The following is an 18,033-nucleotide window of genomic DNA, read 5'->3' on the forward strand; positions in this document are numbered from 1 at the left end:
AGATTTTCGGCGCCCTCCGGGCTGACCTTCGGCAGGTCCTCCCACAAAACTCTACGCGCTTCCTCGCTGGACGGCTCCGGAGAGAACAGGGCCCCGTAATATTCACGGGCCCTGTTGTTGACGCCCTCCGGATCTGAGACGAGAGAACCGTCGTCGGCCAGCAGTGTCAAGAGCTGCTTACGGACACCCTGTCTTTTTTCCAGCGAGTAGAAGAAGGGGGAGCCGCGGTCCAGATCCCGCAGGAACCGGATCCGCGATCTCACGAACGCGCCTCGGGACCCGACGAGCTGCAGGTCCTTCAGCGCGGCCTTCTTCGCTTCGTACACCGTCCGCAGGGCCGGGTCCCCAACGACTTGACCGAGACGGGACTCTAGGTCGAGCACCTCTTTTTCTAGGCGCCCGACCCTGGCCGCCCGCCTCTTGGTCGACCCCCTCGCGTACTCTTGACAGAAGACGCGGACGTGAGCCTTGCCCACGTCCCACCATAGCCTCAAGGAGGGGAAGTCCCCCTGCTTCCTTCTCCAGTCGGCCCAGAAACGACGGAACGAATCCTGGAACCGCACGTCCTCCAGCAGCTGGTTGTTAAAATGCCAGTACGCGGACCCCGTCCTCGCCCGGAGCGAAGCGAGCTCCGCCCACACCAGGTGGTGGTCCGAACACGGCACCGGCCGCATGGAGGCCGCCGGGACGCAGGAAACGTATGCCCGAGACACGTAAAGGCGGTCGACTCTGGACCATCCTACTCCAGGCCTCACCCAAGTAAAGGCGCTGGAGTCGGGATGGAGATTTCGCCAGACGTCCACCAAGTCGAAGGACCCGACCAGGTCCCTCAACTTCTCCATCGCCGTCATGCTCTGTGGGGCACCGGAACGGTCCCTCGCCTCGAGGGTGCAGTTAAAATCCCCACCGAGGACAATGCAGTCGCCGACGTCGACGGAGCCAAGAAGAGCGGACACCTCTTCGAAGAAGCGCGTCTGCTGCAGGCCGGGCTGAGGGGCGTACATGTTAACTGATGGAGCGGCACGTCCCCCAGGCGAACCGTTACGTGCAGCAAGCGGCCTGGCACGGGCTCCTCGACCCCCAAGATCTCCGGCTGAAAATGCGGGGCCAGCAAGATGGCCACCCCACTAGAAATGGCGGTGAGGTGGCTCATGCGGACCTCTCCTTGCCATTCCAGGAGCCACGTAGCTTCGTCTCCCGGAACGGTGTGGGTTTCTTGCAGGAAGCACACCGCATATTTCCCCTCCCGCAGGAGCGAAAAATTGTTAAATCTACGGTGTGCCTCTCTGCTGCCGTTGATGTTGAGGCTGGCTATGGTTATCTTCGTGACTAGAGCATAGTGCAACCTCTACCTAACCTATTGTGGGGGAGGAGTGGAGTCGTTTGTTGACCTCCACTCCTTCAGCAGCCCAGCGAGGAACTTTTTGAGCCGGCGCAGCTCAAGGCCTTGCGCCCTTGATAAGGGCCCGCCCGCGGCCATGGTTTTAGCGGCGGCGCGGACGGAAGCGATGAGCAACACCGGCTCAGACCATCTTTCCAGGGCCAGACCGGCTTGGTCGCGGCGACCCCGGCACTGGACCAGAAAGTCCTGGAGTTCCTCTACGGGAATGAGGAGGGTCTCAGCGGCGGACGCGAGCAGATCCACCGCCTCACTGGCGATGGACTCTAGATCTTCTCCCGCGTCCCCCACCGAGTCCCCGTCCTCCCCCGGGAGGTCGCCGCTAGCAGCCGGCCCGTCGACCGCACGAGGTACGGCAAACGGCCCGGCCGTTCCATCCGGCCCTGGCTCTGCCCCGATCCCACCCCCAGGATCGTCGGCAGAGGAGTCCCCACTGGGCTCTTTTAAAATTGGTGCTGGGTCGGGAAGCGACAGTGGAAGGGGTTCCTCCTCCGCCCCAGGAACCGGGGAACACGGAGAGACCTGGTCAAAGTAATGTTCCAGGTCCACCAAGTACCCCAGCTCCAAAGTAGTGGGCGAGGGTTGTTGTTCTTCCCCCTCCCCGCCGCCACCCCCCGGCTCAGCGTGTGGATGTTCTGTGGACTTAATCATGTTTTCAGTTTCTGCCGAGTTGAGCAAATCCCGGGGGAAGTTGGATATTGGCTGGGCGGGCTCAGGTTCGGCCTTTTCGGCCCCGCCCGCCTCAGTCCCCGGGACGCTCGACCCGGCGGCTACGCATTCTTCCGCTGGCCCCACACCCCCCACGACAGGCAGATCTTTCACGCCATCCCCGGGAGGCAGCGGCTGGGCAGCCTCGACTGCCTCACCCTCCCCGGGGACAGATTCCTCGCGCCTACAGCGCAATTTGGGGGCGCTGGTGGGGGACGCGGCGGGCACCGACTCCTCCGCGGAGGGATGTTGTTCCCCCTCCGCCTCATTGGAGCGGCGCCTCCTTTTGTTCCTGGGGGTGCGCGGAGGCAGGGAGACCCCCATGTCTGCCGAGGCCTCCCGCTCCACTCCCCTCTTTTTCTTGTCTTGCCCGCGCCCGAACCCCTCTGCGGTATTAGTCAAGGGCTCGGGCACGGGCTCAGGGCACCCCGCGCTCGCCGATGACTGGGTTGGGCTGAGCGCGGTAAACAAATCGTCTGGTGCACCGAGGGGACCCGCCTCGAGATGTTTCGCCTTCCTCCGCGCCTTCTTTCCGATCGAACGCTCTCCCTTCCCCCCGCCAGAGGCCGTGAAAACAAAGGCCCCCGACGATGCCCGCGCACCTACGGCTCCCGGCACGCGGACGCTACTAGGGGGAGGGGTGGCGGTGGCGCCAGCCTTGGCCGCCCTCGGTGGTTTGGCGGCCTTGGAGGCGGGGCAGTTCTTACGAACATGCCCCACCTCCCTGCAGGCATGGCACCGCACGCCGTCCGACGTCCAGAAGACGCGGTAGGCAGTCCCCTCGTGCACCACATTAAAATAGCCCTCCGTCGTCTCCTCCCGCGCCAGCCGGACAAAGAGCTGACGGCGGAAGGAGAACACATAGAAACATAGAAAATAGGTGCAGGAGCAGGCCATTCAGCCCTTCTAGCCTGCACCGCCATTCAATGAGTTCATGGCTGAACATGAAACTTCAGTATCCCCTTCCTGCTTTCTCGCCATACCCCTTGATCCCCCGAGTAGTAAGGACTTCATCTAACTCCCTTTTGAATATATTTAGTGAATTGGCCTCAACTACTTTCTGTGGTAGAGAATTCCACAGGTTCACCACTCTCTGGGTGAAGAAGTTTCTCCTCATCTCGGTCCTAAATGGCTTACCCCTTATCCTTAGACTGTGACCCCTGGTTCTGGACTTCCTCAACATTGGGAACATTCTTCCTGCATCCAACCTGTCCAAACCCGTCAGAATTTTAAACGTTTCTATGAGGTCCCCTCTCACTCTTCTGAACTCCAGTGAATACAAGCCCAGTTGATCCAGTCTTTCTTGATAGGTCAGTTCCACCATCCCGGGAATCAGTCTGGTGAATCTTCGCTGCACTCCCTCAATAGCAAGAACGTCCTTCCTCAAGTTAGGAGACCAAAACTGTACACATACTCCAGGTGTGGCCTCACCAAGGCCCTATACAACTGTAGCAACACCTCCCTGCCCCTGTACTCAAATCCCCTCGCTATGAAGGCCAACATGCCATTTGCTTTCTTAACCGCCTGCTGTACCTGCATGCCAACCTTCAATGACTGATGTACCATGACACCCAGGTCTCGCTGCACCTTCCCCCTTCCTAATCTGTCACCATTCAGATAATTGTCTCTCTGTTTTTACCACCAAAGTGGATAACCTCACATTTATCCACATTATACTTCATCTGCCACGCATTTGCCCACTCACTTAACCTATCCAAGTCGCTCTGCAGCCTCGTAGCATCCTCCTAGCAGCTCACACTGCCACCCAACTTAGTGTCATCCGCAAATTTGGAGATACTACATTTAATCCCCTCGTCTAAATCATTAATGTACAATGTAAACAGCTGGGGCCCCAGCACAGAACCTTGCGGTACCCCACTAGTCACTGCCTGCCATTCTGAAAAGTACCCATTTACTCCTACTCTTTGCTTCCTGTCTGACAACCGGTTCTCAATCCACATCAGCACACTACCCCCAATCCCATGTGCTTTAACTTTGCACATTAATCTCTTGTGTGGGACCTTATCGAAAGCCTTCTGAAAGTCGAAATATACCACATCAACTGGTTCTCCTTTGTCCACTTTACTGGAAACATCCTCAAAAAATTCCAGAAGATTTGTCAAGCATGATCTCCCTTTCACAAATCCATGCTGACTTGGACCTATCATGTCACCATTTTCCAAATGCGCTGCTATGACATCCTTAATAATTGATTCCATCATTTTACCCACTACTGAGGTCAGGCTGACCGGTCTATAATTCCCTGCTTTCTCTCTCCCTCCTTTTTTAAAAAGTGGGGTTACATTGGCTACCCTCCACTCGATAGGAACTGATCCAGAGTCAATGGAATGTTGGAAAATGACTGTCAATGCATCCGCTATTTCCAAGGCCACCTCCTTAAGTACTCTGGGATGCAGTCCATCAGGCCCTGGGGATTTATCGGTCTTCAATCCCATCAATTTCCCCAACACAATTTCCCGACTAATAAAGATTTCCCTCAGTTCCTCCTCCTTACTAGACCCTCTGACCCCTTTTATATCCGGAAGGTTGTTTGTGTCCTCCTTAGTGAATACTGAACCAAAGTACTTGTTCAATTGGTCTGCCATTTCTTTGTTCCCCGTTATGACTTCCCCTGATTCTGACTGCAGGGGACCTACGTTTGTCTTTACTAACCTTTTTCTCTTTACATACCTATAGAAACTTTTGCAATCCGCCTTAATGTTCCCTGTAAGCTTCTTCTCGTACTCCATTTTCCCTGCCCTAATCAAACCCTTTGTCCTCCTCTGCTGAGTTCTAAATTTCTCCCAGTCCCCAGGTTCGCTGCTATTTCTGGCCAATTTGTATGCCACTTCCTTGGCTTTAATACTATCCCTAATTTCCCTAGATAGCCACGGTTGAGCCACCTTCCCTTTTTTATTTTTACGCCAGGCTGTTCTCCCTGAGGCCGAGCGGTATGGGGTTGATCCCCGACCTTACCTCCCCCAGTTGGTGTAGGTGAGGGAGGAGGAGCCCAGTGGGAACAAAGGGCGGGACGTTTGATAGAATGACCCTCTGCGCGGTGGCCTCGAGAGGGTCCACCGGCAGGAACGTCCCGCGCACCGTGAGCCCCTTTTCGAGGGCCAGGGACACCGCCCGCTCCGACCCCAGGAAGAACACGGCCTTCCCAGACATCTTGGAGGCTGCGACAATGGCCGAGGGGCCGACTACCCCAGCCATCGCCCGCACGCCCTCCTCAATGCTCATTGTGGGGTGAGTGTAACTCTTGACCCCGTGTTTTTGAGTTATCAGTCTGAATGGTGGCAGGGCAGCAGGAGGCGCCGTGGATGTGGACGCCGCCTGTGCATATGTCCTAGCTGGCCCTGCCACCGGCGTAGATGGGGTCGCCATCACGGGGTCCCTTTAAGGGCTACACCCACCCCAAAGTCACAGGCCTTAATGGTCTTAAGTGGCCTCGTTTAAGTATTTAACAGTGGGAGCTCTGAAAGAGGCACTCCTCTCCCCGAGTTGGCAATTGGGGAGGGGCCTTGCTCCCTCTGCTCAGTTGTCTTAATTTTTTCATTTTTTTCAGTTGGGAGGAAGGGCTCTGAGAGAGAGAGAGAGGGGAGAGACAGAGAGAGAGAGAGAAGGAGAGAGGTGGGGCGGGAAAGAGGGAAGCTGCGAGGGCAGGTCTCCCCTCACAGCGATGGGTGGGTGCACTCCCCAGATGGCAAAACAAAACACAGTCTTTGGGGTGGTCTTCGGGTGGGGGGGGGGAGAAAATGTCTTCACCTGGGGCAGCTGGAGCCACACAGGCACACACTCCCAACGATGTTAACCAGGGTAATCAATAGTTATCAGCCTGGTAGCTCCAGCTATCCCAGGCTAGGCAATGGGGGAGGGGTGCTTCAGTGGTGTGTGGAGCTGAGTTGTAAGCAAGACTCCCACACACACACACCCCGCGATGTTCCGGCCCTCGAAAGGTCTTCCTTTCTCCCCCCACCAATAAAACAATGTCTTTCGGGGAATGCACCAACACCCACCTGTAGAATGTTGCAGAATCTCCCTCCTTCCACACAGGTTGTTGCTTTTTTTCACTCTCTCCAACTCTCTCTGTAGCAGTAATGAAGTTGGTAAATTTTTCTGTGCTCCACCTCTCCCTCCGGATGTTGAATGGGTAGCAAGCCAGCCCTTCCCTCCTATTCCTGGGCTGTTCTCAGGGCTCACTCCAGGCCTTCCCAGGCAGGAGCAAAGCAGGTAGCTCCTTCTCTCACTGCTCACGGCTCCAACTGGATAGGCCACGCCTCCAAAGCTCCACCATTGGTGCATGAAACTCTTTTTGGAGTTCACCTGCAAAACATAAAACATTAAACGGTGCCACCCGACCTGGGTGACACTCCAGACATTTACAAGGCCCTTTTTTTTTTCCCCCCCTTTTTTTTTGTGTTTTTCTTTTTTTGGTTTTTGTTTTTTGGCACTAAAATCACAATTTTCCCCAGTGCCCCCTATAAAAGGGAAGGGGGACACTAAAAGCACCGGCATTTAAAACAAATTAAACTTAAAAACGTAAAATCAAATTAAAATTTGGTTGCCGGGCGTGATGATGCACTCCAGTCCCTCCGGTGCCCACCTCTCGCGGAAGGCCGCGAGCGTACCGGTGGACACCGCGTGCTCCATCTCCAAGGACACCCTGGACCGGATGTAAGAGCGGAAGAGAGGCAGGCAGTCAGGTTGCACGACCCCCTCGACCGCCCGCTGCCTGGACCGGCTGATGGCACCCTTGGCCGTGCCCAGGAGCAGTCCTACGAGGAGGCCTTCGGACCTACCCGCTCCCCTCCACACAGGGTGCCCAAAGATCAGGCGAGTGGGACTGAAGTGCAGCCAGAATTTCAGGAGCAGCCCCTTCAAATAATGGAACAGGGGCTGCAACCTCGTGCACTCAATAAAAACATGGAACACGGACTCCTCCAGACCGCAGAAATTGCAGGCGGCCTGGGAGTCCGTGAACCGGCTTAAAAATTTGTTGCACGGCACTGCTCCGTGCACCACCCTCCAGGCCAAGTCCCCGATGAATAGTGGGAGGACCCCTGCGTAGAGTGCCCTCCATCGGGGACCCCCGCCTCCTCCGGACGGCAAGATGGTACGCCATGGCGTGTCCGGACGGCCGGCGAGGATGGCAAAGTTGAGGGTGTGCAGGAGCAGCCCGTACAGGAAACCCCTCCGCGCGGAACTGAAAGGCACGGAGGGGATTTCCCCGTGGCGGCTCAAGTTGTGAGGCGCCGGCCCCCGAGGGAGGTTCCGGGGTTTGGCGCCGATGAGGAATTCCGTCCGGACGGGGGTCAGTTCGGATGGGATCTCCCCACGTGCTTGAGCCTCCTCGATGCACCTAACGGAGTCAGGGCCCAGAGCTGTTTTTAGCGACTCGATGGCATCGGCCGCGTGGCGGACGTTGGCAGAGTTTAGGCGCCGCGCCAGCGTGTCTGGCGCCATCCAGCCCACTCCTCCGCCATCGAGCAGGTCCCTGACCCTGGTCACCTCACCAGCCACAGCCCTCTCTTCCGACCGCCACATGAAACCTCGGCCGTGGAGGTACGGATTCCCGAGCAGCGGCTCCTGCAGGACGGCCGCCACTCCAGCCGGCGGAGAGCTGCGCTTGGTGGAGACTTTGTTCCAGACCCTGATGAGTTCCCTGTAAAAGACAGGCAGCTCCCGGAGGGCGGTCCTGGCACCCCCCAAGTTCACAAACAGGAGCTGCGTGTCATAATTGAGGTCGCGCTGCTGGCGGAGGAAATACCTCGCCAGAGCACACCACCTAGGAGGGGGCTCGACGTAAAGGTATCTCTGCAGGGTCTGAAGACGGAAAGTCGCGAGCTGGGCGCTGACGCACACCAACGACTGACCGCCCTCCTCAAGCGGGAGACTCAAGACCGCGGCAGAGACCCAGTGCTTCCTGTTGTTCCAGAAAAAGTCCACCAGCTTCTTCTGTATCTTGGCGACAAACGCAGGGGGAGGGGTCAAAGTGACCAGCCGGTACCACAACATTGCGGCCACCAGCTGGTTTATGACTAGCGCTCGACCCCTGTAGGACAGCACTCGGAGCAGTCCTGTCCAGCGCCCTAGGCGAGCGGCGACCTTGGCCTCCAGCTCCTGCCAGTTCGCCGGCCAGGCTCCCTCGTCGGGGCTAAGGTAGACTCCCAGATAGAGGAGATGGGTCGTGCTCCAGGCAAAAGGCCTGAGCTCCTCCGGCAGGGAGTCCACCCGCCACTGACCCACCAGGAGTCCGGAACATTTCTCCCAGTTGATCCTGGCGGAGGACGCGGCCGAGTAAATCTCCTGGCACTCACGCATCCTCCGCAGGTCAGCGGGATCCTCTACCGCGAGGAGCACGTCATCGGCTTAAGCCGAGAGGACGACCTCCACGCCCGGCCCTTGCAGAGCCAGTCCCGTCAACCTCGTCCGCAAGAGGCGCAGGAAAGGCTCCACGCAAACGGCGTACAACTGGCCGGACATGGGGCATCCCTGGCGCACCCCTCTCCTAAAGCGAAGGGGCGCCGTCAAGGACCCGTTAACCTTAATCAGACACTCCGCGGCGGCGTACAAAAGTCGGATCCGGGCGACGAAATGCGTCCCGAACCCGAAAGCGCGCAGAGTTCCGAGCAGATAGTCGTGATCCACCCTGTCGAACGCCTTCTCTTGGTCGAGGGATAGGAAGGCGACCGACAGACCAGCCACCTGGGAACAATGGATGAGGTCCCGGACCAGATGGATGTTATCGTGGATTGTCCGGCCCGGGACCGTGTAGGACTGGTCGGGGTGGATTATGTGGTCCAGCATGGCACCAAGTCGAGCAGACATCGCCCTGGCGAAGATTTTGTAGTCCGTGCTGAGGAGGGAGACCGGGCGCCAGTTCTTAAGGAGGCGGAGATCGCCCTTCTTAGGCAGCAGGACGATGACTGCCCTGCGCCAAGAGAGGGGCATCTCCCCGGTCGCCAGACCATTGGTGCATGAATCCCCAAAAGTTAGTCTGCAGGTGCAGCAGGTAATCACGAAGGCAAATGGAATGTTGGTCTTTATTGCGAGAGGGATGGAGTACAAAAGCAGGGAGGTCCTGCTGCAACTGTACAGGGTATTGGTGAGGCCGCACCTGGAGTACTGCGTGCAATTTTGGTCACCTTACTTAAGGAAGGATGTACTAGCTTTGGAGGGGGTACAGAGACGATTCACTAGGCTGATTCCGGAGATGAGGGGGTTACCTTATGATGATAGATTGAGTAGACTGGGTCTTTACTCGTTGGAGTTCAGAAGGATGAGGGGTGATCTTTCGAAACATTTAAAATAAAGAAAGGGATAGCCAAGATAGAAGCAGAGAGGTTGTTTCCACTGGCCGGGGAGACTAGAACTAGGGGGCACAGCCTCAAAATACGGGGGAGCCAATTTAAAACCGAGTTGAGAAGGAATTTCTTCTCCCAGAGGGTTGTGAATCTGTGGAATTCTCTGCCCAGGGAAGCAGTTGAGGCTAGCTCATTGAATGTATTCAAATCACAGATAGATAGATTTTTAACCAATAAAGGAATTAAGGGTTATGGGGAGCAGGCGGGTAAGTGGAGCTGAGTCCACGGCCAGATCAGCCATGATCTAGTTGAGTGGCGGAGCAGGCTCGAGGGGCTAGATGGCCTACTCCTGTTCCAAATTCTTATGTTCTTAAAACGGGGAAGGTGGCTGAACTGTGGCTAACAAAGGAAATTAAGGATAGTATTAATTCCAAGGAAGAGGCATACAAATTAGCTAGAAGGAGCAGCAAACCGGAGGACTGGGAGAATTTTAGAATTTAGCAGAGGAGAACAAAAGGTTCAATTAAGAGGGGGGAAATAGAGTATGAGAGGAAGCTTGCCGGAAACATAAAAAGTGACTGCAAAAGCTTCTATAGATATGTGAAGAGAAAAAGATTAGTGAAGACAAATGTAGGTCCCTTGCAGTCGGATTCGGGTGAATTTATAATGGGGAACAAAGAAATGGCAGACCATTTGAAAGCGTACTTTGGTTCTGTCTTCACCAAGGAAGACACAAATAACCTTCTGGTAATACTAGGGGACTGAGGGTCTAGTGAGAAGGGGGGACTGAGGGTCTAGTGAGAAGGAGGAACTGAAGGATATCCTTATTCGGCGGGAAATTGTGTTAAGGAAATTGACAGGATTGAAGGCCGATAGTCTACATCCCAGGGCACTTAAGGAAGTGGCCCTAGAAATAGTGGATGCATTGGTGATAATTTTCCAACAGTCTTATCGACTCTGGATCAGTTCCTATAGACTGGAGGGTAGCTAATGTAACACCACTTTTTTAAAAAAGGAGGGAGCGAGAAAACGGGTAATTATAGACCGGTTAGCCTGACATCAGTGGTGGGGAAAATGTTGGAATCAATCATTAAGGATGAAATAGCAGCGCATTTGGAGAGCAGTGATAGGATTGGTCCAAGTCAGCATGGATTTATGAAAGGGAAATCATGCTTGACAAATCTTCTAGAATTTTTTGAGGATGTAACTAGTAGAGTGGACAAGGGAGAACCAATGGATGTGGTGTATTTGGACTTTCAAAAGGCTTTTGACAAGGTCCCACACAGGAGATTGGTGTGCAAAATCAAAGCACATGGTATTGGGGGTAATGTACTGACGTGGATAGAGAACTGGTTGGCTGACAGGAAGCAGTGAGTCGGGATTAACGGGTCCTTTTCAGAATGGCAGGCAGTGACTAGTGGAGTGCCGCAGAGCTCAGTGCTGGGACCCCAGCTCTTTACAATATACATTAATGATTTAGATGAAGGAATTGAGTGTAATATCTCCAAGTTTGCAGATGACACTAAACTTGGTAGCGATGTGAGCTGTGAGGAGGACACTAAGAGGCTGCAGGGTGACTTGGACAGGTTAGGCGAGTGGGAAAATACATGGCAGATGCAGTATAATGTGGATAAATGTGAGGTTATCCACTTTGGGGGCAAAAACACGAAGGCAGAATATTATCTGAATGGCGGCAGATTAGGAAAAGGGGAGGTGCAGCGAGACCTGGGTGTCATGGTTCATCAGTTATTGAAAGTTGGCATGCAGGTACAGCAGGCGGTGAAGAAGGAAAATGGTATGTTGGCCTTCATAGCAAGAGGATTTGAGTATAGGAGCAGGGAAGTCTTGCTGCAGTTGTAATGGTGAGGCCCCACCTGGAATATTGTGTTCAGTTTTAGTCTCCTAATCTGAGGAAGGACGTTCTTGCTATTGAGAGAGTGCAGCGGAGGTTCACCAGACTGATTCCAGGGATGGCTGGACTGACATATGAGGAGAGACTGGATCAACTGGGCCTTTATACACTGGAGTTTAGAAGGATGAGAGGGGATCTCATAGAAACACATAAGCTTCTGACTGGACAGGCTAGATGCGGGAAGAATGTTCCCGATGTTGGGGAAGTCCAGAACCAGGGGACACAGTCTTAGGATAAGGGGCAGGCTGTTTAAGACTGAGATGAGGAGAAACCTCTTCACTCAGAAAGTTGTTAACCTGTGGAATTCCCTGCCGCAGAGAGTTGTTGATGCGAGTTCATTGGATATATTCAAGAGGGAGTTAGATATGGCCCTTATGGCTAAAGGGATCAAGGGGTATGGAGAGAAAGCAGGAAAGGGGTACTGAAGGAATGATCAGCCATGATCTTATTGAATGGTGGTGCAGGCTCGAAGGGCCGAATGGCCTACTCCTGCACCTATTTTCTATGTTTCTACGTTTCTATTCCCAGCCTTGGCTCAGCTAATTGATCTCAGCCAGGATGATACAATTGGTCTCAGTGTTCCTTGGTCAGGGAGGGGAAGAAGCAACCAAGGTTCACACTTGTGATAGCTGTCATAACCCCTGCTGGAAAGTGCACATGGGTTGGGGAAGGATAGAATAAGGCTAGGCTCCGATGTCTTCGATGGCTGAATAACCTGCTGAAACTAGGTTCACATGTGGAGAATGGCAATTTGGGTCCGATCATCAGGGCACTGCTGATGCTGCTGGAATTGTAACCCAGTATTAGTCTGTGCCTTTTAGAGAGGAAAGGGGAGAAACATTGAATAAAATTGTTTTTAGGGAGGGAAGAAAGCATATACTTTTATGAATCTGAATAGTTGAAAATGATTCCACTTTGAGAGATGAAAATATATCCCTTCCCTTGTACATTCTCATCCTCAATCTTGTGACTAGCTTTTAAAAGAGTAGTGTGATTTATTAATGTGTGAGAGATTCCACTTTCCAACTAGCTATATAGGCAAGTTGGCTGAAATTGTTGAGCAAAAAAATTCAACACAAGTAGTGCCACTAGGATTTGGATAAAGCCAAATTGTATGTGTGTACATGTGTGAGTAATGTACTGTATCCCAGCAGTACATTAACACATTTTCTCCTAATCTCTAGCTACATCTTGAGAAAGTAATTGGAGTGATATACCAGGATCATCATCAGCATAGGCAGTCCCTCGAAATTGAGGATGACTTGCTTCCACTCTAAAAATGACTGAACAATACAGGAATTACAGTCTCTGTCACAGGTGGGACAGACAGTGGTCGAAGGAAAGGGTGGGTGGGATTGGTTTGCCACATGCTCCTTCCGCTGCCCGCGCTTGGTTTCTGCATGCTCTCGGCGATGAGACTCGAGGTGCTCAGCGCCCTCCCGGATGCACTTCCTCCACATAGGGCGGTCTTTGGCCAGGGACTCCAGGTGTCGATTGGGATGTTGCACTTTATCAAGGAGGCTTTGAGGGTGTCCTTGAAACGTTCTTCTGCCCACCTTGGACTCGCTTGCCGTGTAGGAGTTCCGAGTAGAGCGCTTGCTTTGGGAGTCTTGTGTCAGGCATGCGAACAGTGTGGCCCACCCAGCAGAGCTGGTCGAGTATGGTCAGTGCTTCGATGTTGGCCTGGTCAAGGACGCTAACGTCTAGGGGATTTGCAGGATCTTGCGGCATCATCGTTGGTGGTATTTTTCCAGCGATTTGAGGTGGAGATTTGCTGTATATGGTCCACATCTCAGCCATACAGGAGGGCAGGCATCACTACAGCCCTGCAGACCGTGAGCTTGGTGGCAGATTTGAGGGCCTGATTTTCGAACACTTTTCCTCAGTCGGCCGAAGGCTGCGCTGGCGCACTGGAGGCGGTGTTGAATCTCATCATCGATATCTGCTTTTGTTGATAATAGGCACCCGAGGTATGGAAAGTTGTCCAGGGCTGCGCCGTGGATCTTGATGACTGTGGGGTAGTGTTGTGTGGCGGGGACAGACTGGTGGAGGACCTTTGTCTTACGGATGTTTAGTGTAAGGCCCATGCTTTCGTACGTCTCAGTGAAAATGTTGACTATGATTTGGAGTTCAGTCTCTGAATGTGCGCAGACGCATGCGTCGTCCGCGTACTGTAGCTCGACGACAGAGGTTGGGATGGTCTTGCATCTGGCCAACAGCCGTGATGTGCGAGGATTCTTCACCGCAGTCAAGGCCACCTACGGCCCAAACGCCCAAGGCCCCACCCCACTGCTGGCCAAGAACGGGGAGACACTCATCAAGGACACTGAGGCAGTTCGGACCCGCTGGAAGGAGCACTTCGAAGATCTCCTTATCTGAGAATCTGCCTTTGACTCGAGTGTCCTCGACTCCATCCCGCAGCGGCAGCGTGCTACCCGCCACCATCTCAGCAAAACCCCAGCCCTGCACGAGGTAGAAAAGGCCATCCGCCAGCTTAAGAACAACAAGGCAACGGAGCAGACGGAATCCCTGCTGAAGCACTAAAGTATGGCGGAGAGGCACTATTGGCACGAATACGGAGAGCATGCCGGGAGATCTGAGATGCAGTAATCGTGACCATCTTTAACAAAGGGGACAAGTCCGACTGCGGCAACTACAGAGGGATCTCCCTATTATCAGCCACTGGGAAAGTTGTCGCTAGAATCCTCCTCAACCGTTTTCTCCCTGTGGCTGAGGAACTCCTCCCGGAGTCACACTGGATTTCTTCCTCTTTGGGGTACAACGGACATGATTTTTACAGCGCGACCAGGATAAACTACTTTTGTTACACTTATTTCATAAGTAGTGGGAGCAATCTGGCATATTCTATAGACATTAAAGCATCAATGTATTGAGTGTTTTTTACAACTAAAGTGGTAAGACTGAACTACAAGTATCTCAAATAATTTTGTGTAATAGTTTAAAAATAATGGATGGAAAATTCGGATGAGTTGCAAAAGGGAGGGGAGAAAACTGAATAAAAATATGTTTCATGTGTGCACATTAATAGCTAGCTCTACAACTGTTAATTCAGAACCATTGCTTGCTGTAGTTTAGATGGTGATAGCCTTGTTTACATTATATTATCTAACATTTCTCACTTTCAGGGATACTTAGTAAACTGGGATGTTCAGAGGCAAGTATGGGATCATCTGTTTGGCAGAGAAATGTACAAGGTAAGTGCTGTATGATGATTTGCATGTTTTGTTGGTTCTTTGTGAACGTAACCTTTTGCTTCTTATGTTCCACTATCCTACACGTAACACAGCAAACACCAATGAGTGCCCTAAAGGCACCTTTGATCTCATTTTCCACATGTAAACATCTCTTCGTAGGCTATCTTATTGAGTGCAGTTGTCCTTACTAAATAGTTGCTATTTTGTCAATTAGTAGATTTTTCAACATATTCCTTCAGATCTGTGAGCACTATTCCTCAGACAACACCAACAATAACTTGCATTTATAAAGTGCCTTTAATGTAGGAAAACATCCCAAGGCGCATCACGGGAACCTAGTCAGACAAAAATCGACACCTGGCCACAAAGAAGAGATCTTGTGATGGGGGACTAAAAGCTTGGTTAGAGATAGGTTTTAAAGAGGATCTTAAAGGAGGAAGGAAGAAAGAAAGACTTGCATTTATATAGCGCCTTTCACGACCAGCGGATGTCCCAAAGCGCTTTACAGCCAATGAAGTAATTTTGACGTGTTGTTACTGTTTTAATGCAGGAAACGCGGCAACCAAAGCAAGCTCCCATAAACAATAATGTGATAATGATCAGATAATCTGTTTTTGTTATGTTGATTGAGGGATCAATATTGGCCAGGACACCAGGGATAACTCCCCTGTTCTTCGAAATAGTACCATGGGATCGTTTACATCCACCTGAGATCTTGGTTTAACGTCTCATCTGAAAGACGGCACCTCCTACATTGCAGCACTCCCTTAGCACTGCACTGGAGTGTCAGTTTAAATTTTTGTGCTCAAGTCTCTGGAGTGAGACTTGAACCCACAATCTTGTGACTCACAGGCGAGTGTGCTACCAACTGCGCCCCTGGCTGACTGAGAGAGGTGGCGAGGCAGCGTGATTTAGGGAGGGAATTCCAGAGTTTCAGGCCTCTATGGCTGAAAGGCACGGCCGCCAAAGGTGGGGCGACGGGTGTGGGGGTTCCTAGAGGCCAAAGTTGGAGGAATGCAGAGTTTTTGGAGGGTTGTAGAGCTGGATGAAGTTACAGTGAGGAAAGGGCGAGTCCATGGCGTGATTTGAACATGAGGATGAGAATTTTAAAATGCTACAGAGAGATCGAGAACAATGAAGAGGGATGGTGCACCACAGTCAGAGAATGTAATTTGTGACTTTGATTGATTGGGGCCGTTTTAGTACTTTGGCAGGGGTGGAATGCTGATTGGAAGTTCAAACGTGGAGTTGCAGGAAAATAGGTACAGCTTTGGCATGTGAGAACAGGTTCAAGGACTTTGGAGAGGAAAGAGGTTGGAGATGGGTGATAGTTTGCAAGGACAGAGGGGGCCGTGTGGGTTTTTGAGGAATGGGGTAATGATGGTAGATTTGATGGGGGGGGAGGGGGGACAATACCTGAGAAGGAAACTGTTTACAATATCAGCAAGGAAGGGAAGTTGGGTGGTCAGCAGTTTAGTGGTAATAGGCTCGAGAGAGAGAGAGAGAGAGCAGAAGGTGGATCTGATGGTCAAGATGAACTTGGAGAGGGCATGAGAGGGGATAGGAAACTAGAGAAAGGTGCCAATTCAGGGTTGGCCAGGTGGGAAGCTTGGATTAGTGGATAAGAGGAAGGTCAGGATGTGGCAGAGGCAGCTGAATGAATAATCTCAATCTTACTGACAAAGAAGTCCATGAGCTCCTTGCACTTGTTGGTGAAGGATGCAGGGAAGAGGGGTTTAAGGAGACGATTGATAGTGGAGAAAAGAAGCCGGGAGTTATCTGCATTCTAAAATGATCCTGGACTAATGAGCTGATTTGGCAGGGAGAGCAAGGCCCGATAGTGCTTGATGTGGTCCAACCAGATCTGGCGATGAATGCTAAACTAGTTGTGCGCCATATACGTTTAAGTCTGTGCCACTTGGACTTAAAGCAGTGAAGATGGAGGCTATACCGGGAGAATGACCAAGTTGGACGAGAGTAAGTATTTATTGGCAGGTTTTCTCTGCCAATTTGCCGAGATCCCGTTACATACTTCTGTGTATGTATAGCTATACAGTCCATGACAACAAGATGCTTGAGAAGACCTGTGTAACTGAAAACTGTTTGTTGTTCTTGAATACCTGATCACTGACTTAAAATCTACATCTATTTGATTGTACTTCTATAAGTATTTATCATTAGCAAAGCCCAGAAAGAATGGTCTGTACTAATTAAAAAAAGCATTCATCTTCCGTTTCTGGACCTGAGCCAATAATAGTAATTGCATGTGTTAATTGGCAATCAAATGTGATACTTTTCTCTGAGGGCAGCACAATAACTTTCAGACTCCCTTTTCTAAGTTGTGAAAATTTAGGCTCAGTGAAATAAAATTTTTTTTCTGAAGTACAGAAATTTCAGGTTATTAGTAATGCTTTCTGCAATAGGTGTTTCTAATTTACAGCATTCTTTTGCAGATTTGGGCTGAATGACAGTTGGAGTTACTAAGTACAGTAATTCAAAAATAGCTGGAAAAACATATAATTAAATGCAGTAACCTGAACTTCTAAAAAGCTGTATTTCCAGTAGACCTGCACTCCTAAAAATGTGTTTTAGTTAATTTATTTTTGAGATTATTTCCAGGTGCCTGCTTTGTTCAGTTCGTAGCACCATTGTCCCTGAGTCAGAAGGTAGTGGGTTTCAGCTTCCCTCCAGGTTTTGACCACATTTCAGTCCAGTACTGAACAAATACAAAAGCAAAACATACTGTATTGTAAAATGAAAGCTCTTTGGGCTGGATTTTCCACAGTTGTCCGCCTCTGTTTTTGTCCCGGGGGGTGGCATTGGCGGCGGTGAGCTCTTCTGACTGGGCTTCCAGCGCCCGCCGGGGTTTTTGGGGCCAGTTTCGGCGGGGAATGGAGCATTTCCACCTGGAAGAGACGAGCCGGTGTGCAACGCCCCTGGTTGCGACACCGGCTTGATTTTTTATCTCCCGCTCAACCTGTAGCGCCCCTGTGAAAGCAGGCGTTCCAATCTGTAGCGGTTGCAGTGAGGTAAGTAATGCCGGCCTCGGGTAAATGTGATCCATTTTTTCTTTTATTTTTTTTGCGAGTTATGTTGTTGTGGTGTGGGCTATGTATTGGGAATGTTTTTGGTTTTTTTTTCTCCCCAGACCTCCCTTCGAGCGCTCCCAGGCAGGCTCTTTAGCTTGGGATTTTCGCATGCTCAGCCAGCCTGGAGCCCTAAGAGAGGTGGACCTCCCTTAGCGTCCGCCCACACTCGGGGGCCCAGCTGCCCAATTTTGCTGACTGAGGCGCAAACTATTCCCGGACGTAAACTTTACCGCCCTGCCGCCATTACCGCCCCGAAATGAGCAAAACTGAAAATCCTGCCCACTAAGTCCTAAATTTACATAATCAAAATATTGCGAACGCAGGAACTCTGAAATAAAAACAGAAGGTGCTGGAAATACTTAGCAGGTCAGGCAGTATCTATGGAAAGAGAAATAGAGTTAAT

General features: G+C 51.8%; 1 protein-coding gene across 1 annotated transcript in view; it reads left to right on the forward strand.

Annotated features, from left to right (window-relative positions):
• Window positions 1-18,033, forward strand: part of actr6 (actin related protein 6) — an 85,897-nt gene that overhangs the window by 26,395 nt on the left and 41,469 nt on the right. The window contains exon 5 of the mRNA XM_070897467.1: window positions 14,473-14,541. Within this exon, the coding sequence (XP_070753568.1) occupies window positions 14,473-14,541 (69 nt within the window). The remainder of the gene's footprint in view (window positions 1-14,472; window positions 14,542-18,033) is intronic.

The sequence above is a fragment of the Pristiophorus japonicus genome, chromosome 13, assembly GCF_044704955.1.
Source record: "Pristiophorus japonicus isolate sPriJap1 chromosome 13, sPriJap1.hap1, whole genome shotgun sequence".
Classification (NCBI taxonomy): Eukaryota; Metazoa; Chordata; class Chondrichthyes; family Pristiophoridae; genus Pristiophorus; species Pristiophorus japonicus.